General features: G+C 34.6%; 1 protein-coding gene across 2 annotated transcripts in view; it reads left to right on the forward strand.

Moving 5' to 3' along the window:
- SGCE (sarcoglycan epsilon) overlaps window positions 1-25255 on the forward strand; it is a 62910-nt gene that overhangs the window by 29808 nt on the left and 7847 nt on the right. For both annotated transcript variants that reach the window (XM_039878068.1, XM_039878069.1), the window contains 6 exons: window positions 1752-1824; window positions 6780-6978; window positions 16075-16237; window positions 18585-18796; window positions 19760-19786; window positions 20520-20708. In XM_039878068.1, the coding sequence (XP_039734002.1) occupies window positions 1752-1824; window positions 6780-6978; window positions 16075-16237; window positions 18585-18796; window positions 19760-19786; window positions 20520-20708 (863 nt within the window). The remainder of the gene's footprint in view (window positions 1-1751; window positions 1825-6779; window positions 6979-16074; window positions 16238-18584; window positions 18797-19759; window positions 19787-20519; window positions 20709-25255) is intronic.

Here is a 25255-nt window from a genome sequence, read left to right on the forward strand (position 1 = left end):
AGATCAGCCACTCTCCTAGAAATAAGGGATCAAAAAAGCATGCACGCAAGCACATGCATACCTCTCTGCTATGAAGATCTTTACATCATTATGATAAGTAAAATTTGATTGAGGTTATTATAGTATTTAAATATCTCATTAGAAGTGATAGGACTACATTCTGTTATAGCTATTAAAATTAAATATTAAATGTAAATTCAGATAATAAAATTCTTCCTCTTGATTTATGAAATGTTCTTCACTCCCTTCAGTAGCCTGTTATTGGAAAAAAAAACTTATTAGAATTTATGGAATTTACCATAATGAAATTTGTGATTAGTATGGAAAGGCTAGCCGTAAAAGTATTGCCACTTGTTTGAAAATGTCTTAATATTTCTTTCTGAGCTTTAGCTTTGAGATATTATAGCAAATAGAGGATGGGTAGTTTTTTTTTCCATTAAAAATGTGATTAAGTTTTTTGCAGGATAACTTTTAAAATCATGAAGATTCCCAAATGAAATCTGTTTTTGCATTTTTTCATTTGCTTCTTTGCGAACAATAGTTCCTAGTTTATTTTTAAGGACTAGCCCTAATTTCATCATTTAATGTGAACCTAATTAATCACGTATCTCAGCAAATAGCAGCAAGGAAGTCATTAAATCCAACAGGAATTTGACAAATTGTGGAGAGTTCTTTTAACTTGGTAGAATGACATGCTTTTCATAACGTGTATTTTTAAATATTGTTAAAGGTTCAGAATTATTAATTCCAAAATTTTGATTTTTACTGTTTTTGCAAATAATATTTCTGATGAATGCGACTTATTTCATTTAAAGCTCATATGTGATGCTATAAAAATCTTCAATATTCATTTTTAAATGAACAAGGTATTTCTTTTCAATTCAAGTCAGTTTTGTCCCACCCTTTTGTCTCAGTGTCAACTACAGCCGCAATCACTGCCAGAAGGCTAATGCTGGGATGCTAAAACTTTACACAATCATTTGTTTTATTTAAGGTACTGCAGACCTGTCTGAATGATCTGATATGTTATAAAGTTAATGATTCTTTCATTTTTGAAGTATTATCCTGTTGTTGGCCTTTGCTTTGTTTGTTGTTTGCAGTGGCTGTTTCTGAGTTGACTTTGATGTAAGTTCATTGGCTCTGCAAATGTTTACTAATATTTGACTCTACAAAGGATTGATCTGTGTTTTTGAGCATGTGCCATAAGCTTTGTAGACCATGATCCTTACTGCTTTAGTCCTGTAAGCAAGATATGGTTTCCAAAGGGTTATTCATGACATTTTTTGACTGGTTGTTGTGCAATTTAGTGCTGAATGCAAACAACACAGAGATGTGCTTGTTTTAAAGTGTACATTCCAGTGTAATCCTTAAGCTTCATTTAAAAGTACAAAAATATATTGGGTTTTTTTTGAAGTTGTGGAACAGCACTGGAAAGTAATTCATAATGGTTAATCCATTTACTAATGGTGCATCTGCATTGCGATTAGCACTTAACGGGGTCTTCGGTGAAAGAGTCTTTCTGATTTTAACTTTTTGTTTCAGCATGTTAAATAGACCTGACTAATTATTTATTTTCCCATAACATTGCTAAAAGCTCTGAGTTCTTATTGCCCAGAGAAGGAATATTTCGTAAGTATATAAACAAACAATGAAAATGGAAAGAACGACAATTTGTTTTCATTTTATCCTTAACGAATTTCATTTTCCAAATAACATTTCACTTCTTTAATATGATTTTCTTTTTCTAATAGATAACTGCCTACAATAGACGTACCTTTGAGACTGCAAGGCATAATTTAATAATTAATATAATGTCAGCAGAAGGTAGGTATGAAAAAATATGTTGTTGTTCCTTTCCTTATTTACAAGAAGTATTGTTATGTTTTATATTTATGTAAAATATAGTTAAGGATTTAAAAGTACCAGATACCTAATATAGCTAATGAAATAGTAAAATATAGAAAAGAAAACTAAGCAGTATTTAAGTTGTTATAAGATGTCATGATGTTTTATGGTGCTGGGAAGCTCAAGATTGAGAACCAAAGAGGCCACTTATTTCTCTAGACCTTCGTTTCATCGTCTGTAAAATAGGACCAAGAATAGCATTTCTCTCATAAGTCTAAGATACACATTCCATGAGTCAGGCTTGAAATATGCTTAACACGGGGCTGAGCACAGAGCGCACGATCAGTAATTATTAGCTAGTTTCATTATTTTACTTTAAAACTTATTATAGGAAGTAGTTCAATTGCGTGTGAAGATAAAGAGTTACTGATGGGCAGAAATAAACAGTAATTTGGGTCACAGTCTCCTTTCTAAGTAGCTGGAGTCCATCAGCGATTGAGAGTTACATATGCTCAAATTCTAAGTGATTCCCAAGAATTTGGAAGGTTAAGGACACAGGAAATAATCCAAGAATTGCACTCTCAAATATTCTGACCCTATTTTGGCATTCGATTGAGAAAACTACATACCACTAAAAACTTTGTTCTTAAAATGTATAAATCATGAGATACTCTTCTCTATACCAGATATCATTTATGAGAGTATCAGGAGAAGAGTGGACATAATTTTTCCCCCCAGGAAACAGTAAAACAATTGTTATACTGGATAGGGGAATTCTTCTATTGACTGCTATAATTTAAAAAAAAAATGTGCAAACAAAACATTTTATCAGAACCTACTAATAAAGTAGGTTAAAGGCTTCAGTAAAGGCTGAGTTAAAAATTGCCTTTACACTATGCGAAAGAAAGCATTTTCTATAGACTTGATAATGCAATACGTAATTTGGGAGATTGCTTGAAGATTTTGAACGCTTTTACATTTGAGTTTTTCCCCAGGTATTTTAGCAATATGAATTGCATACAATAAATGTGTTAGTTTAAAATTTAAAAGACCTTCATATATGAAAAGCAAGCCCAAGTGCCAGTTCTATGAGGCTGGACAGAAGACTTATAGCCCTTGTCCATTTTTCTACTGCCTAAGGGTAGGTATTCATGTTTGGATCAGGGAAACCTTTGTTCTGGACTCCAATTGCACTTGGATGCTCGCATCCAATCTAAGTGGTGCCTGTAGAATTGGAATACCCTTAATGTGCAGAATAACTGCAAGGTTCCCTTTCTCCTAGGGAATTCAAGAATATTGTTAGTTATACAGTTACATTGCAGTGGGCTTGTACCACTAACCTTACCATTATGCTCTCGTAGGGACTCAAACACTTTGCCAGGACAGAAGTCCTTACAGACTGAAAGGTAGCCTGGTCTGCAGTTTGAACCTCCCTCTTCTCAAGTCTGGCCTCAGTCCTGTGGATACAGAGTCCACAGGCATCCTAGTAGGTGATACTGATGAGTGGGGACCCATGTTCAAGCAGATGCTAATGGAAGACTGCTAGACAACTGTAGGATTGAAAGTTGGTTTTAGGGTCTGTTTATCTAAATCAGGAGTGGTCGTGAAGGTGATGAAGGAGGAAGAGTAGATGGGTTTTGGAAGCCTCCACTTTTACTTCAGGCAGAACTGCTCCACTACCTTTTTCAGAGCATTCAGTGGCCCAACACTATGAAAACCGGTGAACCGAATGACACTGTTTCTCCATTCTGGTATAGGTGGAATCGATGTGGGCTCTAGAGTGTGGGCTCTCTGCACACAACCTACACACATGCCCTTTCTCCCAGATAAGGTCAGGAAAAGAAATAACAAGAGTTGAATATCAGGATAATCACTCAGTCTATCTCCTTGCCCAGCTGTCTCCTGCTTTGAGAGGCCTAATGGCCCTGTAGACTCGCGTAACCTAGAGCTCACGGAGAGTACACAGAGTGATTCTCTAAATGGGTTCAGTGCCTCAGAGGCCTTCCACCAATCTGTTGGCCTACTGTTCTCTTGGCCTCTGTGATGTTCAAATATAGCAGGCATGGGATTTCCCCAAAGTTAGAAAGCTCCAATGACTCATTTCTGTGAGTCCTGGCAGGCACGCTTGGCCGGGTAGACAGCAGGCAGCTGCATGGCCCAGAGCCCTGAGGGGTGTGGCAGCCTGTCTCGTGAAGGAGCCACGAAGCTGCGTCACATGGATTAGGAAGAGCCAAATAACAGTTCGCCCAAAAAGTAGCATTGATAATGAAACAAGTGTTGCTCGCTTCTTAGAAAAGTGGCTGTAAAAACACCAAATGAAATTAATAGAGGATAGACTTTCAGCATACTCAAAAACTGTATTTGGCATTATTTTTAAATATTATTTATTGCCAAGGACCTGTTCTTCATGACATATTTCTGTATGACTATTTCTTGGTATGGGGGAAAATGTAATATGATTAAGTTACTGTTTAGCTGTGTATCTATAAAATAGGAAACTTATCTACATAAAAGAGAATAAATATTTCATATTTTAGAAGGTTGTAGATGGCCTATACATCAGACAAATCTAACCAAACCGTAAGCAGAGTAAATGACAGTGTAGGAGATGAGGAAAGAACCTTCTGTGATTTAGGGCCTCGAAAAACTCAGTCTTTTGGAAGAGACAGCACACTCTAGAAAACTCTTGAAAACTTATGTAAAGGCAGACTATCTTCCCTGACTTCATCTCTGGCAGCAAATATGCTTTACTAGTAAAGAAGCATTATAAGAAATGAAGTAATTAAGATTTCAGTTATTTATTGTGTAGTTTTTATGTTTTTATTATTAAGCAGTAGCAGAATACTGTGTAGATATATAAGGTTTTTGTTTATTTGTTTGTTTTAGATATACAAGTTTTAATGAAACAAATCAGAGAGTATGCATAGTATAATTACTAGTGGGGACTTTAAATTTGTGTGTAGTCCAGAAACATTTTCTTTTCCTTCTAAAGGGAGGATTCAGATAATCAACTAATTCATTTTACTGTATTAATTGCTAAAGTTTAACATTTTACAAATTCTTACTTTATGCTAGGAGCTCTGTTGGACACTTTATATATAGTCTCCTTTAGCATAGGTAAAAATCACATGAGATAAGTTTAAATAATGGTAAATTCCTAGACTTCACTGAAGATCTGCTTCCACTGTGAAAATATGGAGAACAATACAAGTATGTGCTCACTCTGGTTGTGAGCATTAAATGTGATAATTCACTTCAGTCCCTTAGTTTGTCCTACCTTGTAGTATATTTTTTAAAGCAAACTTTATTATTACAGAAATATTATTAAACAGAAAGCTATTCTTTATCTTAGAACAGTTAGAATATGGGAAATGATGATTTGTAAATGATGAATAACATTTGAGAAACTGAAATAAATTATATTTAGAGTTTCTTACATTGAGAGTCTGAATTGGACAATGGGTTGGTTTAAAATATTAATTTTGAAATCTTTGAAGGGAAGTAGTGATGAGACTTTGAGGAGGAAAAAAGCTAATTAAATCTCTTAACAATATGAGATAGGGAATTTCACGAGAAATTTCAAATATAATTTCTCTAGAATATTTCATTATGGAGAGATCAAATAGCGAAATTTATAGAGTAATCAAATAGTGAAATTATTATGATTTTAGAATTCTTATTAAAAATAATTTATTTAAGTAAAAAGTAATGTTTTAGCATGCTCCAAAAAGATCAGTAATACAGCCATGCATCACATAAAAAAATTTCGGATCACATAAACTACGTGGTCCCATAAGATTATAATGGAGCTGACAAATTTCTGTAGTCCCTGTAACATCACAACGCAACGGTGTGATATTTTAAATAAATTGAGTGTAGCCTAAGTGCGCAGTGTTATGAAGTCTGCAGTATACAGTAGTGTCCTAGGCCTTCACATTCACCCACCACTCGCTCACTAACTCACCCAGAGCAACTTCCAGTCTTGGGAGCTCCATTCATGGTAACAGCCCTATACAAGTGTACCATTTTTTATCTTTTATACTGTATACTGTATTTTTACTCTAACTTTCCTATGTTTAGATATACAAATATACTGTTAAAATTGCCTATAGTATTCACTACAGTAACATACTGTACAGGTTTATAGCCTGAGAGCAATAGACTACACCATATAGCTTAGGTGTGTAGTAGACTGTCCCATTCAGGTTTGTATAGGTAGGCTCTATGATGTTCGCATAATGACTAAATTGCATGAGGACACATTTCTCAGAGCGTATCCCTGTCATTAAGGAACACATGATTGTACTGCCGGATTAAACTATGGTATTTCAAATCATATGTCAGCAATCTATGAGCAAGTACAGATATTTCATAATGTCTTCTCTATTTGAAAAGGATATTGTTTTGTGCCTCAACTTCCTCCTCTGTTCAAATAGGAATAGCACTACTCAGGGTTGTAATGATTAAATGAGATGATGTATTTGAAAAAAAATCTGTCAGTTTTAAAACTCTACAAATACAAAATATTATTCCTATCCATGTAGAGTTCTGGGAGTATGCCTTCTGCCGGGGAGAGATGAGAGGAGGCCAGCCAGGTCCCTGGCAAGTTGGAGGCTGATTTGACTTTTTTTTTTTTTTTCTTTTTTTGGGCGGGGGGTTGCGGGGGGCATATCCTATCATTGTAAATTGCCCTGCTGTATCCTTGGAATTTTATGTTTGTACATAAAATTCTGTGTCAAATACATTATGTTTTTCGGAGGATGTATATATCTTCTGTTATACAGAAAGCCTTTACAGTCAGTATTAACATAGTTTCCCAAAGCCAGGATTATGGCAATAGTCAACAAATCTAGAATTGTTCTTTTGTTCCCTTTTGGAAAGACTGTCTCATTAAAGATATGCATATCTTTTTTTTTTTTTTTAACCAAAATTAGACTTCCCATTACCGTATCAAGCAGAATTCTTCATTAAAAATATGAATGTAGAAGAGATGTTGGCCAGCGAAGTTCTTGGAGACTTCCTCGGGGCAGTGAAAAACGTGTGGCAGCCAGAGCGTCTGAATGCCATCAACATCACGTCAGCCCTGGACAGGGGCGGCAGGGTTCCACTGCCCATTAATGACATGAAGGAGGGGTAAGCAGACCTTTATCTCTCGTTGCCTTAACCATGGATTTTTAAATACAGTGATCTTATCAAACTTATTATAGATGGAAGATGGCCAATTGCATTTTTCTTTTTAATAAGAAATGGGTGTTGTAAAGATACGAAAATACTAGCAATTTTCTGTATTGACAAAGAGGTTACGTTAATGGTTCTTTATATCAGATGTTCCAGGTCCTGTGAAATCTAATTGTAGATCAGGATCCGCAGTCATAAATTACAGCACTGTCTTTTGTACCTTCCATAGAGAAGCTGATTATTTAGGGCCTGGAATTTCCAAGGAAATTGATGCCCCAGTTATCAGCTGCAGAAGGACATGAAGACTGCTGTAACTTTATTCTAGGAAACTATTTCTTTGCCTTTAACATTCTTTCCACCATGTGTTGATGACTGATGGCTAGAGTGGATTTGAAACCCATTCCGAAGGCCTGGCCTTGTCACTCACAAACTTGGTGACATTGGGCAAAATGCTGCACTCCTCTGTGCCTTAATTTATTCTTTTGGTTCAATGGGGATTTTACTGTCCCTCAGGGTCATAATAAATGATTAAATAAGACAGTGCATTTGAAAGAGATCTGTCTATTCTCAAGCCTTACAAAGTATGACTTATTCTCTTGTTGAGGTTAAGAAACACTCCTTACGCCTGGGTAAATTGAAAGGGTTGAATGTCAGCGTCAAACCAAGCTTTGATCTTTCATTTCTAACCTGTCGAGACAGATCTGCCCCCTTTTGTTTTTAAACCCTACAAACATATGAGATATGAAATGAATCACATTTTGTGAAGCATATCCCTTCCCAACTCCATTATCCATATTCCTGATAACATTTTTATATAGGTAATATCTGGAATTAAGTATAGTACCTGGATTAATAAGAATTAAACTTGAAATAAGGGAAAAGACATAGACACAGAAAAGGAAAAGAAAGGGGGCTAAGGGATAAGCAGTGAGCTGTAGAGTCCAGCTTATACATTTTATAATTAAATTGGAACTTGTATTTTACAGTAATGGATTCTGAGTTCGGTCAAGCACACACAGAAATGCTTTGAGTAAAATAGTTGCTTGCTTTCTTGTCTATCTGTTGGTTGGCTTTCTGTATGAAAATGTAATTTTAGAGCTTAAAGTTTTACTTCAGAGTTACAACATGGTTCTCTAAGTATTAAGGAAGAACCTTGGAAAGACACGAACAGGGGGTCTCTCTCCTGAAAACAGTCTCCAAATATGGAGTCTTTTCAACACTTTGTTCAAGTAATGCGTTCCATGGTAATAGTTAAAACAGTGAGCAAAGATGTTGGAGGAAGCGACGTGGAAACCAGGCATTGGTAGAGTTTTCCATCGTGGTGCTTTCTTCTGGGCTCACCCCTTCTCTTATCAATAGTGCAGGCTCCACCCATAGAGGCACTTTCAGAAACAACTAAACTAAATTGAACTGAATAACTCTCTATAGCAAACTCTGACCTAAAACAGTGCATCCCAGTCGTATCCAGCTTCAGAACTGCAAGTAGAGCTTTATTAAAATATAGACAGGTCCCTGGCCTCTGATTCCCCCAAGAGATTCTGAATCTTTGAGTCTGGGGCCTGAGTATGTGACTCTAAATTAAGAACAGAATTTTTGTCCTTCAAGTACTTGTTAGAGAATTCAGTCATTAGCCGACTGACCCCAACACCTGCTAGAGGGTGGCATGTGCCATCAGATATTTGAGTCAGTCCCGTGGCATTTATTTGGACCCTGTTGTCTCAGATCCCTTCCCAACTTGAAATGCTTTCCATGAGTTTTAATTTAATGTTAAGCCATAACCTTTACAAAGTATTCATATGATAAGTCTTTCAAAATAGCATTTCTATAAATTGTACCCGGTGCCAACTCTTATTACTCCAATATCTCAATACAAGCTCTGATGAAACAAGATCCTCCTTGAATATAATTCCAGAAGAAAAAAATTGTCCCTGGGAATGATTTTGCACATTTTCTTTAGTTATACAATGTTATGGTAGCAAAAATAACTTTTTTACCTATTGCTTTACATTTAGAAATAAATCCAATGTTTAATTCATCTTTTGTGCCTTCCTTTCTTTTTAATGGTGTATGTCATAATTCTTAATTCACTTAATGAACTTTTTGCCCTATATATTTTTTGAAAATAACATGGGCTACAAATGCCTTTTAAAAATGAAATATTGAAAAGGTCAACAGTTAGGGACAGGAATACCAAAAACATTGCATTGTTTTTTTTTCCCTAAAATTTTATTTAAAAATATACTCTTATACTTCAGAAGTTTTAATTAAGCACCCGACAAATGTGTTTTTGCTTTATACTTGGTATAAGTGCCAGTCTCTTATTAAAGAAAAAAAAATTTCCATGAAATTATTTCCTACTCCTCGTGACAGCCACAATCTACTAGCTGAAGATTTTTTTGTATTTGCTGTATGTAATCAAAAAACAGCAGGTGCGTAAGAAAAGCTCTCACAGTAGACCCTCAGCGTAAACCTACTGCCCTTCCACAGCCCAAAGTGCCGTTAAATGTCGATCATCAAGAACCCACTCTGCAGCTTCCCAGTCCTCATCCTTCTTGATGTGTATTTTTTTTTTCACATCTGTAGAACTCACTGACAGCTTTCGAACTTCTCCTAAATCTAACAGAAAACAATCATAAAGATTTATTTCAAAGTGAGTAAGTTCCTGCAAAGGAAGCTGAGCCTCCTGGAAAGATTCTCTCTCACTTGCCAGACTCGTAACCAAGGGCAACTGTGCTGTCTCTGAGTGTGGTCTTGGTGCTGCTTTTACCCCTGACAGGGAGCCAGAGGCTAAGGACTCATGGATGCTTTTAGCCTCGGATAAAGCTGGTGGAAACAGGAGCAGGTTCATGTTTCATTGTAGACATGGCGTAGCTGCCAACCCAGGGTGAGTGATGTGGTGTAAATGGTGGCTATGAAGGGAATGATGGGGTGTGAGGATTAAAGAATATATTCACTTTTCATAAGAGATTGTCAAACCTTCCACTATTTCCTCTGGTTACCAAAGCATGTGGATCTAGCCTCAGTCACTCTGTAGACAACCTCACAAAGTACTCTCTCAAATTAATTGTCTGCTTTTTGCCTTACAAAGGCCTCGGTGAGAAGTTACACGTGAGGAAGAGAATGTAAGTCAACGGCTGCCAAATACTGCTCTGATACAAGGTCATGATCCTGGGTCCAGTGTGTCGTGCTTTGCTGAATTTGTCCCCATGTTTGGTGATTTACAAGATTATTCTTTAGTCTGAATTAATGTGCCTCCTATATTTTTGGTGCAAATATCTTTTCTTTTTTGGAATGATGATGATATGACATAAAAATTTTTGAAAACTTTTAATGAAAATTAGAGACCCACATAAGTCTATTTTTATGAGGATACAAATAAATGAAATCAATGCAACTAGATGTCTAATATCTATTCTTCTAAGTTCTATACATAGATTCATGCTTTTCTTTCATAGGTTAGCATTTATTAAGTATTTTTTAATGAAAGAATAGTGTATTAGTCTCTGGGGTACAGTGATTTAAAAAATACAATCTATGCTCACAGTTTGTTAGGGGACCAGGCAAGTAATCAGATTATTTTTTAAAAAAATTGTGTGATTCATGTCACCGTCTCCCATGTCAGGCATATGCCTGGAAACGGTTCATAGAGGAGGTGAAGCCTGATCTGCGTTTCAAATATGAGTACAAATTAGCCTGCTCAGAAAATGAGTAAGGGGGATTCTAGGCAGAGAGCACAGTTTGGGCAAAAACCTTTAGGTAGGAGAAAGCCTGGTAGATTTGGAAACTTACTTCATGTGGAAATGGGGGGCAGGGATCCAGAAGTGATAGTTACCAGAGAGGCAAAGCGCAGGCCTCGTAAGCCTTTGCATGCCCGGAAAACAGGTTTAGACTTTATTCTGAAGCATTAGGGACCTTTGCAGAAAATGGCTCGTATTAAAGTTTTCATTTTAGCAGATGGGCCTGCCAAGCCACATGAAAGAATAGAGCAAACCCAAATGCCTCCTTTCTGCAAGCAGGAATTCCCGCCCCCGCCCCCCGCCCCAAAAAAATCAGAAGGATCCAAGCCTGTGCGCCTATTCCCTCTTCTGATAATTCATTCCTTCTCCAATGGAGAGGACTAAGCAGTAAGTAAAACTAGAGTCCAGAAGGGTCCTTTATTCTTTATTTTTATTCTGTATTGGATTCTTTATTTAGTTCTACTTATTCTTTAATTTTCACCTTGTTTTTTGATCGATTGATTGATTGCAGATACGCACAGAACAAAGAAGTGGGGCCAGAGACAGAGGCAGGTATTATGGTAAATTTTCTTTTAAGAGCTCAAGAGTTCTCAGGTAACATGTAACATATGTGGACAAATTCTTCTCTAAACTATTTTTGTCTTCTATATACAAAAAATAAAGAATAAAATACATTAATTATTTGGACAGTTGGGTAAAAAAGTTGATCATTGGATCCATTTATGTGGCTATTGCTGAAAAAAGTAGAGTTTTGACTTCAAATTTTTACTTGTTTCTCAGTTCTTCACATTATATGTGTAAAGACCTCAGTAAATGTGTTTTACCTCAAGGAAAACTGAGTTGTTTAAATTGGAAGAAAAAGCATTATAAGGAACAAGTTCTATCTAGTATTTACCAATTCTAAGGATTCTGAGGCACCACGTTTTTATACCGCTGCTTGAGAGCTTGTCTTTGACAATATATTCCCATCTCATCGGTTTAAACACATTTGAAAGTTTGAAAATAGGTGGCTAAGTTCATAAAGGTAAATATCATCCTCATTTCACTTTATAAAAAATTTTAATTTCTGCATATTAAAAAGCCAGCTGAAAGGAAAACAACAGATAATGAAAAATGTAATTTTAGCATATATAACAATTATTGTTATACATGGCCTCATATAAAATTATTTGTTAAAGCCAACATGTTGAAACTTACTGGTACTACAAAATGAACAATAAATACACATTTTTTTTACCTACAAAGTAAATCCTACATCTCCTCTTGAGCATCACATTTGTAGTCTGTTTGCATTTTATTTATTAACTTATTTATCTTCCCAGTTTTATTGAGATATAATCGACATATGATATTGTGTAAGTTCAAGGTGTAAAACAAAATGATTGATATACGTACATATTGCAAAATGATTACCACAATAAGTTTAGTTAACATCCATCACCTCACATAGTTATACATTTTTTTCTTGTGATGAGAACTTTTAAGAATTACTCTTAGCAACTATCAAATATACAGTTGCTTGTATTTTTAAACTGGTATGATGTTTTCCATTCATACATTTATTTGCAGATAGGCTCCCTGAGGACATTGAAGAAGACTGGGTTTCAAGGAGAATCATTAAGGGTCTGTTGTTTCGCTTCCTATAGAAAGTGAAGGTGACTAGAACGGGCTGTAGCAGTGGGATGGAATAAAGTGGGCAGGTGTGTAGGAGAGTTCTTTCAGGGTAAATGTCAGAGACTGGTGATAGATTGGCTATGTGGGAAGAAGGGACAGGAGTCAAAGATGATGGTGCTTGAGCAACTGGCCATGCCAGTCACCAAGAAAAAGAAGAAGATAGAAGGAGGAACAGGTGGAGGTGGGGTGGGGTGGGGTGATGATGAGCTCAGTTCGGAACATACTAAGTTTGTGAAGCTTATGGATCATCCAAGTAGAGATGAAAGTAATTTGGCAGTGTGTGTCAACTGTCATAAAAATGTTTCCACTTCTAGGCATCTCTTCTAAGATAGTAACATTAAAGAATGTGCACAGAGATAGTCTTTGCAATATTATTTATAACTTCAAAAAAATTGGAAGCAAGTTACACATCCAGCTCTGAAATAATTGCTGAATAAATCATGTGCACTTAACAAATTATATTGCCATAAAACTATAATTACAAAGAAAACATGGAAAATGCTTATGATGTGCACTGGGTGAAATGCAGGATACAAAATTGTGTTTTAGAGATGACTGCAGTTAAGTCAAAATATATGCATTTGAAAAATATTCTGCAAGGTACATTGGAAAACAAAAAATAGTTATCTTAGTAATATTAATTCTGTTTTATATCTCGTTTTATGTAGTGTTTTATATTGCTTTTATAATTTGAGAAAAAAAAACTTTTCAGAGCACCAATAACTTATGCTTGTGCCCATTTATGTTATCTTGAAGTGATTTAATTTAAAATCTTACTAATTATAAATGTAAATCAATGTCATATTACAGCAAGAGAACTGTTAACAGTTGTAAGAAATATTCATTTTACTTCTGCATTTACAGTGATACTTCACAATTACCAAGGAAAAATACGGTCTTTGCTAGGCCATTAATAAGGGTATAGAAATTGGCTTTATTTGAAGCTTAAAAGTAACAACTTGTTTTAAATGGAATATATTTATATTCACTAATCATCTAAATACTTTACCAATGGTCCCTTACATCTCCTTTTGTTCTGAATTTTTAATTCGATCTTTAATTTCAGTTTATTATACACTATTTGTCTCCCAAAGGCACCATAGTTTTTTTTTAAAATGTTCCTTCAAATGAATCGTAAGTCTGAATATAAACTTCACATAAACAGCAACCAAATGAATTTATGTCATTGTACTCTGGAGCACAGTTGTCACCTCAGGGTGTGACTTCATACTTACATTGACATAGCTTTGAATTTTTATGCTTTACTTTTATTATATTTCATTTTTTAAAATAACAGCTTTATTGTGATGTGATTCGCATGCCATATAATTCACTTATTAAAAGTACATAACACATTGGATTTAGTTTATTCACAAAGTTGTGCAGTCATCACCACATGCAATTTTAGAACATTTTTATTACCCCAGCACTCCCCTCCCATGTCTATTAGCAGTCTGCACCTCTTCAGCCCCAGACAACCACTGTTTACTTGCTGTCAATAAATTTGCCTCTTCTGGACATTTCATATGATTGGAATCAGACAATATGTGGTCTTTTGTGACTGGCTTCTGTCATTTATTGTTTTCAAGGTTCATCCATGATATAGTGTGTATCAGTACTTCATTCCTTTTTTTGGCTTAGCAATATTTTATTGTATGGGTATTCTACCTTTTATCCATTCAGTTGATGAACATTTTGATTGTTTTCACTTTTTGACTATTAGAAACAATGTTGCTATAAACATTCACGTACAAGTTTTTCTATAGACATATATTTTCGTTTCTTTTAGGATATATACATAGGAATAAAATTGCTGGGTCACATTGTAGCTCTGTATTTAACCTTTTGAGGAATTGCCAGACTGTTTTCCAAACCAGTTGCACTATTTTACATTCCCACCAGCAAAGTAGGAAAGTTCCAATTTTTTCACGTCCCCCACAGCACATCCAAAACCAGTATCTCACTGGTTTTGGTTTCCATTTTCCTGATGGCTAATGATGTTGAGCATCTTTTCACGCATTTATTGGACATTTGTATATCTTCTTTAAAGAAATGTCTATTCAAATCCTTTGCCATCGTAACTTGGATTATTTGTCTTTTTGTTGTTGAGTTGTAAGTGTTCTTTATATATTGTAGATATGTCTCTTATTAGATATATAATTTGCAAATATTTTCCCCCATTCCATGGATTTCCTTTTTATTTTCTTGGTGGTATCCTTTGCAGCACAAAGTTTTGAATTTTGATAAAGTCCAATTTATTATTTTTCATTTATTACTGGGATTTTTGGTGTCATATCTAAGAAATCATTGCTTACTAAGGTCACAAAAATTTATGCCTGTTTTCTTCTCAGAGTTTAATAGATTTAGCCCTTATATTTAAGTCTTAGATCAATTTTGAGTTAATATTTTTATATGGTGTGAGGTAGGGGCCCAGCTTTATTCTTTTGCTTGTGGACATCTGTTTGTCTCAGCTCCATTTGTTGTAAAGAATAGTCTTTCCCCCATTGAATCATCTTGGCACTTGTGACAAAAATCCGTTTACTAAATGTAAGCGTTTATTTCTGGACTGTTAATTCTATTCCATCGATCTATATGTCTGTCCTTATGCTAGTACCACGTGGTCTTAATTACAATTTCAAAATTTAGTAAGCTTAGAAATTGGCACTTGTGAGTTTTCCAACTTTTTCAAGATTTTTTGGGGGCTACTTTGGGTCCCTTGAATTTCCATGTGAATTTTAGGATGTTTACCAATTTCTGCAAGGAAGACAGCTGAACTTTAATGGGTTTATTTTGTTTTATAAGTAGCTATAGCATTGTCATTAGGAAGAGAAATAATATTTAATTTAGAGTGATTTCCTGGTTTTTTTCTTCTGAATGACTTACGGAGATTTCTATCTTCTCAAGCTGCTCCGAAATTATTTAAATGCATTATCTTATTTTTTATCATGAAACTCTTATTGACCAATTAAGTAGAGTTATTCCCCCATAATTACTAAGATACACACCAAAAAAAGAAATTTTGTTTGCCTAGTTTGTATATACCAAATAAAATTTTTTCTCTTCCGTTAACTTCTTACATAGAAGACTGAGAGACCTTGTATTGAAAGATCTAACAGTAAGTGTCTGTGAAGTAGAAAAGCTGACAAACAGAACTGTGGGGTAAAACAGTTAAGGCTGCCTAAAGCTCCATACCTCTAGGGATATAATTTCACAATCTTATTTTAATGAATTCAAGTGAAGATTTATTACTAATAATTATTTTATTATTTTAGCAATAGTGTTATTTTCTAAACAATTTAAGAATAATTTTTAAATGTAAATAATCTACCAAATATGGTAATCAGAATGGGACGCATGATTATTTTGGATTAAGTAGGAGGAAAAAAATTTTTTAGAAATTAACTTAGGATCAAGAGAGTGTCTGGTGCACCAAAGCACGAAGTAAATATTGGTTGAATAAAGAAAAAATGAAAGGAAGCCCCTTGCATGAATCACTGCCTTTAAAGCCCATGCCCCTATCTTAGGGATAATTCCAAATAATCTCTTAATTCAGAAAGATAAATCCTGCTTTCGGGGCAGATTGTTTTTCAGTGTTGTCAATTTTCTTAAAAGATAACATGCGAGTTTCACATTTTTGCAGTGTTTATGTCATGGTTGGTGCAGATGTCCCGTTTTCTTCTTGTTTACGAGAAGTTGAAAATCCACAGAATCAGTTGAGATGCAGTCAAGAAATGGAGCCTGTAATAACATGTGATAAAAAATTTCGTACTCAATTTTACATTGACTGGTGCAAAATTTCATTGGTGAGTTTTTATATTTTGTTTTTGCAAATGTAATTATAAGTGATGGGACTGGAGATAACATTTGACTAAAACCCGAATTGCTTTCAGGAACAAATCCTGGGTTTACTTTGTTAACTGAAATTGACTTTCCTCGACTTTAAGGATTTGGCAAGCTCATTGACAGTGCATCCATTTAGGAGAGAGTATCTCCACTTTTGTTCTCAGTCTACCCTTGATTAGTTGCTGGGGCTGGATTAGCCTGGCAGGTGGTCCAAATGCTCAACGTGGACACCCAGGTGGCTGCTAAATCAGGACAGACTGTGGAGCCAGTGTGACATGTGTAGAAAGTCTCAAATATGCTGCTACTACTGCACTGTGGAAGGAGAGACCAGAGTACAAAAATAGATCTGAAAATGAAGCAATATTGCGCTGTGATTCAGTGTCCTAGAAACTCAAATTGTAGGGAAAGTTCAAGGGATAAGAAACAGCTCCAAGTGAGGAAAATTAGAATCTTACCCACAGCCCCATAAATACTAAATATTTCTTTCTAAACCACTTTTTAATTAGCATGCTGAAAGACTTAGGAAAATGCGGGTACAGTTTCATATATATGTAAGCAATATATATGTAACATTTCATATAGTGTTCATATAATATTTTTTGATCCTACTTTTTAGAAGCTAGGAAAGTTCTTCTTTTGTAACCTTTAGATTTAACTTCTGTCAACTCTTGATGATTAGTGGTGACTGAATTAGATCTAAGTTTAAAGTTGACATTTGAACAGAGTTATTGACACATAAACAAACTGTCACTTCATGTCTCAGAGAACCAACTGCAGGCAACTTTCCTGGATCCAGTAGGGGAGAACATCTTACTCACGTTGCAGCACTTAGCACCTGTAGCCCTTGGCTCTGGCCTCTTTTCATGTTGCTTGTGTCTTAGGAAAATTATGCTCTTTCTTCACCTTCTTAAATCAAGTAAAATTACTAAGATGGTGTGGTTTATGTATTATAGATAAATGTTGAGTTTACAAAGCTCAGTATTTCAGTCATGGTGCTAATGGCACAGGATGCGAGAGACTCAGTGGCTGGGATCATAATTTAAATAGATGCCTCTAACCAGAGTCAGTAGATGAGTGGGGACAGGGTGTGGCCTAGTTGCTGTTTTACTTGTGCTTGTGCTGTAAAATGTTTATGTTTAGGAATATTATCTAATTTCTAAAGGTTTAAAAGTGACTTATGCTTTGAACGTTTTAGTTTCTGTGGTACAACTTTATAAATAGAAAGGTTGTGACTTTTCATTTTTTATTTTACATGTATTTATGTATATGTTACATCTTACCACTAAAGTTTTCAGGAGGCTTAAATGAAAGAATCAGTGAATAAACATAATAAAATATAAAAGAAATGAAAAACCAGGACCTAAATTAAAAAAAAAAAAATGCCTAAGATCAAGTTTAACCACAAGCCTCCTAATAATGTCCAGGCTTAAAAGTGGAAATTCATCAGATATTCTAAGTCTTAAAGGCAGAAAATAAAGTTTTTACTAGCACTGTGTTGTTAACAAAATTCTCTAGGTAGAGTTTTTTTTCAGAGAGGATACCGAGAAATGCCACAACTAATTCTCCCCAACATTTTTTGAGGGGAGGTGGCACATGTAGTAACAAATTTCACATGGCTGTTTTTGTAGTGTCCCTCAATAAAAGCCTTAGCATAATTAAATTCAACTCAGTGGAAGCAATTCAATTCCTGTGGAGGTAAATTAATATAATATAAGTAGGCATCTTTTGATCTGGGATAGAATTTAGTAAAACTGTAGCACTGGTTGTGTTACATGTTCCTTAGACTGTCTTTTCTAAAAACTATTTCTGCCAACTAGATGTCAGTAAGATCAAGGTTGTAATTATTGAAAAGTTGTCTCTCATTTTTTTTTTCTTTTCTCTTTCCTTAGCCTTAGAAACCAAACTCGCATATCTGATCATCAGCCAGTTTATGGTTTGTTAACATCTGCACTAGAGGTTTGTCACTAGGAAATAAGAAATTTACATAATAGTGTAAAGGACTTCTGCTTTCGAGAAAGGAAAGTGGAAAAGAACAACTACATACACGCACATTTATTATGTGTACCTACGTGTGCACATGTATATATATTGTGAGAAGAACAGAAAGTAGGCCAACATAAAGGCTTCAGTTTTTTTCAGTACTTCTTCCTAGCTCCCATAAATAATTGCAAGTTCAAGGTGATAGAGTAATTGGAAAAATTTGCTTTTTAGAAATTTGTCAAAGAATGTTTTGATATGTCTAGATCTTAAAATCTCATGATGTTTGCAGCTATTAATTTGATGTATAATTGTCTTCTTTTATATCAGGTTGATAAAACAAAGCAAGTGTCCACCTATCAGGAAGTGATTCGTGGAGAGGGGATTTTACCTGATGGTGGAGAGTACAAACCCCCTTCCGATTCTTTGAAAAGCAGAGACTATTACACGGATTTCCTAATTACACTGGCTGTGCCCTCGGCAGTAGCATTGGTCCTTTTTCTAATACTTGCTTATATCATGTGCTGCCGACGGGAAGGCGTGTGAGTACTTTAAAACACTAATAAAAAGTTATAGAGCCTACTAAGATAACAACATACAAGATTCCATCAAAAACCAAGTTTCATTTAGTTCATAAAACACTTTATAAGTGAATTGAAATTGTGTTCAAGTCAAACTACAGTACTTTATTCTTTCGAAATGAATTAAATAGTTTTGAGTCTAATATAAATCAAATTAGGGGATATAATTACTTTATTCAAAAATTATTAAGGCTAGATTTAATTCATGCTGGCAAAAACAGTCCCAACAATAATTGAGGCTAGATAGTTTGGTTATACAAGCCACCTTGTGTAAGCAAAGACTTCGGAATCTGTTGACATGGTAATTACATTTTAAATAAATTGCCTTAGTTTGATCAGAAGTGATGATCAGAATTCTTGAAATTGTTCCGCTGTCAAACAGGGTGACACAATCTAAATGTTTAAATAACTATGTATGTGAGTATATATACACACATATATATATATATATAAACTTAAGAGTAAATTAATGACAATAAGGGTATTATTTGAGTAATGAGTCTTCACTTCATGAATAGTTAGTACTTTTAAGACATCAGTGTCAATTAAAATAATCTCCCGAGACCATCTGGAAGTCAGGGTACCAAAGCCAAGGATAAAAAATTAATAAAGCAGCAAGTAACAAATTCTTCCATTTTTACATGTAGCCTGATTTCATTATGTCATAGAATTTATTTCTAAGAGCTTGATTCTTAATCTCCATTTTTTTTTTTTCATTTTTCTGTATGTTTCTCATCAGTATTCCATCTCTGTATGTGTAGTCATCCAAGTAACGTCGTAAACCTGGCGGCAAGTGCTGCCTGGTGGCATTTAATAGTAACAGTCTCAGCATTTGCACATCATGCCAGATCCCATGAGCATATAGTCTTAATGTTCCAAATATCAATGCTATTATTTAATTCATAAATTTTGTTTTGTTTCTAGGGAAAAGAGAAACATGCAAACACCAGAGTAAGTGTCTTCTTTCCTGTTATTTTCTTTATCATTTTTTTTTCACTTCTCAGTTGCTCATCATGCTTCATACATGTGTGTCATGCTTTTGTTTTTCATTCACCATCTTTCATAGTTTATTTCATAAATGAGAAAGCTGCTTTCTAAATAGAGATATTTAGGAGAGTTAGAAACTAAAAATAAAAAATGTTTGAAAACCAAGATTATACAGATTAAAAACTAAACCTAAAATATTTCAGATTCAGAATATTAACTTGCCATTTATATTATGTGATTTCCCAATCTGCATTTCTATAAACCAGAGAACAGATGAAAAGACCTTTCATACACGTTTTCCTGAATCTACAGTAATAACCTACCATAAAATGAAACTTCTGTGAGTATTTATAAATGCCCCATCAGAAGCAACAAAATAAAAGCTCTGGTAGTTTAATCTTAATTGTAGAAATTAAATAGAATGCTAGTTTGTTACTTAGGGCTATAACATTAACACAACGCTTTATAGCTTAGTTTAATGAGACACATTTATTTAAAATTAGTTTATAATTTTCAGTATTGCTATATTAAAAGTATATGAAATGTATCTTTTTCTGAGATAACTTGTAGAATGCCCAAAGTGCAATAATGTTTTCCCGTTTTTAAAAATTAAAAAATTGAAAATTTTTTCAAATTGATGACCAATTGGGCTAATATATGGTTTAAATATATGTTGTTTTATTTCTTCTTGACCTAGCATCCAACTGGTCCATCATAATGCTATTCAGAAGTCTACCAAAGAACTTCGTGACATGTCCAAGAACAGAGAGATAGCATGGCCCCTGTCAACGCTTCCTGTGTTTCACCCTGTGACTGGGGAAATCATACCTCCTCTACACCCAGACAATTATGAGAGCACTAATATGCCACTGATGCAGACACAGCAGTAAGTATCCACTTGGGACAGTGATTATTAATATGCATGACTATATCTACTTAATGCCCATAAAGACCAGAACTTTTTATTATTGTTGCTTTCATTTGTGTGTGTGTGTGTGTTTGTAACTGGAAAGGACCAAAAGGACATTAATAGTGTAGATTCCAACCTCACTGTACTTACTCAGATAAATAGAATTATTTTCAGGAAATAATTTTTCCTTTACTTATCCAAACTAGATAACATTTACCTTACTATTTAAGAAATTGACACAGCTAATAAACTAACATATTTGCTCAAAGATGAGTTAATTATGAAGAGAAGCATATCCTAAAGCATAAGAAATTGATTGTTTTTTAAAATCTAGTATCAGAATTATTTGGTTATGTTAACCTGTTTTTTAAATATTATTACCACAGATCTATTAAATTTTTTCCTCTGTTGTTTTTGTGATCTGCTTATATATCAAAATGAATTGTTCCAGTTTTGGCTATAAACACAGTTTTTTAGTGCAGACCTTCTCTGTAGTACTAGGAGGACTGTGATCAGAAAGCCAGAAGAGGCTTTGGTAAGCGGTATGTATGGGAGTGCTTGAGGAGGTGACCCAGTTGCTCTCAAGAATCTATATGCCTGGATCAACTTCGACATAGGGAATTGTAGGTAAAACTGTCATTTGTTTTTAAGAATGTGGCTTTTTTTTTTTTCTTTTTTAACCATATGTTAAAATGACTTAAATTCATTTTCCCCAAGGAAGTCACAAGTTTGCTTTTGAGAGCCTCCTCTTTTTCACTTTTGTGAATCGAATGGACATACAGAAAAATTTCCCTTCTCCCATACCCGTAAACCTTAGGATATGATTTAAAAGTCACCTCTTATTGATTAAAGATTTATTTGGGAGAGTGCAAATATTTCCCCATTGCGATGCTTATTTTGTAACCATGTAAAATGCATGTGGTCATTTGAAGATTAAACAGTAATTTCTATGAATAGACAGTCAAACTCAATAAATTTGTTCAAAATACTTTGGAAATCTAAAAGTATTGTATTTTTCTGAAGTCTTTTAACACCATTTACTTAGTGTTGAATAGGCAAAAGTTTGTGTTATTTTGTGCATATGCGTGTGAGCAATTGATTCAAGTCCTATTAACAGTGGAGAAAATTACGTAATTAAAAATTCTGAGTTTTGGAAACATTAATATTCTATCAGGGATATAAATATTAAAGTCCACAAAGTTTTGTTGTACTGAATGGAAGGGATGGATTTCTATGTTTTCTGATGGTTAATGGATCATTATAATATCCTCTTTACCAGGATAAGATACCAATGAGAAAAATCAGTAAAATTTCAAAAATATTGTAATAGTTTACAATTTAGCAATCTCTCCTGCCTTTTCTACATGAAAATTATAAATAGCCTTATCATTCATTTTCACAATGAAAAGAATTATAGAATTCTTGAACACTACTGTTTCTTATACTCTTTACCCAAGAGTACTAGTAAGATGTTGATATATCTTCTTCAAATGTTGATATATATTCTCAAAAATGAAGTGGTCAAATACACTTGAGAAACAGGGTTGTTTTTTTTTTTTAAACTAGAGGAGTTCTCAGAGCCTTTAGTGTGTTGACATATTTGTGAATCCGTGCAAAAGGTCAGAAAATGTGACTTTAAGGAGATGCTTCTATTTACAAAATACCAATGCTATCGAATTTTAGAATAGAGAAATATTCATCGTAGTGAATAGGGGAACTTGAATATATTTGCAAATCAGTAAAATTCTATTGCTGGTGAAGTTTAAGGGAGGGAAAAAGGATGTGCCATTTTTAAAATATGCTTCCTAACCATATATATTGAGCACAAAAATAGTTACTTAAAAATTATTTTGATTCCCTGTGGTTAGGGTTTTGCAATGTTGCTATTAATATACAGGCAAAATAAAATTTCCTATCCAAGTTACATCCAAATACATCTTCCTGGTCCTTCCATAATCTCATCAAGACTATTGTCGATCATATCTCTCTATTTGTAAATACTATAGGTTATATTATTGAACTTGGAACATATATGTATTTTAAGACCAGAAAACCTTCATATTATTCAAGTTTCTGCTAATGGGAAAACTGCAGTAACTAGTACTTCTGTATAAATAGGGTACAAAGATAATTGATGATGTTCACAATGATTATTCTGAGGCACTGCGAGATCATCAAGTAAGTCTGACTCATCAGAGGAAAATTAAATTACGTTCGGTGTAGTTTCAGTGTTGAGTGTATATTATCTTTCTTTTATTCTTGGAAATGGATAAAATGTGCATGGTCTCTATGGTAACTCTGTATAAGCCAGAATTTGTGATTAACCTCATTTTCCAACCATGCCAGATGATAGGGAATTCATTGTATCAAGTTCGTCACAACTGCTCTTTACGCAAATTCAGCCTTTACTCCTTACCTTAAAAGTATAGCCCTGTCTTTAAAGTTCTATTTCGGCATCAAGTATACACATATACAAATATTTTGGTCACTTTAACTGAACTGAATTCTCAACATTGAAGTGAAATATTTGATGAGGAATTATAGTATTTGATAACTGGGTATATGCTTAGATAATGCTGCCTGCTATTTATCAATTATCTCTTCGTAAAAAGGCATGCATTTCATCTTCACATATTCATGGCGACTGCACTGAATTTACTACTCATAAATAACCGGCTAGCTACAGGATTTTGTGTTTATTCTTCAGACTTGACACCAGAAATATTCAGGCGTAAGGATGTGGCTGAAAGTTTATATTGGCTTCTATGCAAGACTCAGGAACATTCAAAGCTTTCCTTCAAAGCTGCATAGAAATTTCTTTGGGTCTTTTAAACAAGTTGATCCAGGAGGTGTAAAGAACCTCATAACAGTGCGAGGTATAGAGAACTTATAACAGTTGTGTAATGAGGGATTGTCAGAGTTATTTATCAATTACACAGTAACAGTCATTTTGGTTTTGGTTTTGGTAAAATGCTTCATAGGACTCCAGACTGGCATCCTAAATTAGACAATAACAAATGTTTAATCATTTGCAGATGTTAAAATTGAGACATAGATAAGAGACAAAGCTAAATCAGGTCAAAACAGATTAGATTATTTACCTATCTTGATCAAGTCAGGGATAGATAATGTGGTCATTGACCTCAGAAGGTCAGAGGATCTCTTCATCCAGGTTACCTATAAGGTGAGTAAACGCATAGTGGAGAGAGAAACTGGAGATGGAACACGTGTTCAGAAAGGAGGGATTTCATCTGTACAGTGTTCTTTCTACTTTTCAGATTACAGAGACAACACAAACAGGCTGTTAAAATTATCACGTAGTATAGAAACATAAATTTAATTTGAACTTCGCTAATGTATTTCTTGGTTAACATACTTTTTGTTTTGAAATGATTTTTGAGGTACAGAAAAGTTACAAAGATAACAGAGAGTTCCTAGATATCCCTCTTATAGTATTTTATTATATTTGTTACAACTAAGAAACCAACATTGGTGCTTTACTATTAGCCATACATCAGATTTTTTTCCCCCAGATTTTACTAGTTTTTCCCCTAATGTCCCTTTTCTTTTCCTTGGTTCTGTCTAGGGTACAATAGCTGCATATCTTAATTTTCTCTGATCTGGGCAGTGTCTTAGACCTTTCTTGATTCCCATCGCCTTGAAAGTCTTAAGGAGCACGTATTCTGTAGAATGCCCCAGATCCCCTAGTACAGTCAGGCTTTCTGCGTCTATACTTAACCAGTTATCTTTGTAGCTCAGTGAATAAATATTACCGTTGATAGTAAGAAGAATTTTTTCCTCCATAGGCAGTTCCGTTACTTGCTACAAATTCATTGCTGGAATTCACTTTATAAAATCTTAAAAATAAATTTGCTTTGCCCAAAGAATCATTATTGTGAGTAGGGATTATGTTTTTGACCAAAGACTTAACATCAAAAATATATTACGGATTTAACTGATGTACCTCAAAGATAGAGCTTTGTAATGGTTTAAGAAAAGCAAATTCCAGGTCATAGAATTTTGGGTCCTAAAAGGGATGTTGATAGTTTATAGAGCATGGTTGTTCCCAAACCAAGTTGCAGGTCACACTCACCTGTAGAGCTCTTAACGGTGCAAATCTCGGGGCCCTCCCTCCGGAGATTCAGAATCTCGGTGGATATGTGTTATCGTGGAGCAGGTAAAAAGCTTGAGATTCCCTGATTTAAACACTTAAAGGACCCAGGTGTTAGGATTCAGAAAGGAGATTGGTATTTCTGGTATTTCTGTTGGGGGTGGAGGGAGGGAAGGGGTTGTTATTCACACTTTTCCACCTCTCAGAGTTTTAAAAGAGGAACAGTTTCTCCTAATTCTCCCTGAGGGATATCTGCAAAAGAAAAATGTGAAAGGGGGCAGCCCAGCACATTATCTAGAGTGTTGGGGCTGTTTGTGGGTTTATGCTTATCAGCCTCTAGACTTTTCACACCTCCTTAAGTTGCCTGAGGAGCATGGTGGGAAGTGAGAGATGAGTGTTGATTAGAAAACAA

The sequence above is a fragment of the Pteropus medius genome, unplaced genomic scaffold, assembly GCF_902729225.1.
Source record: "Pteropus medius unplaced genomic scaffold, Ma_sr-lr_union100, whole genome shotgun sequence".
Taxonomy (NCBI): domain Eukaryota; kingdom Metazoa; phylum Chordata; class Mammalia; order Chiroptera; family Pteropodidae; genus Pteropus; species Pteropus medius.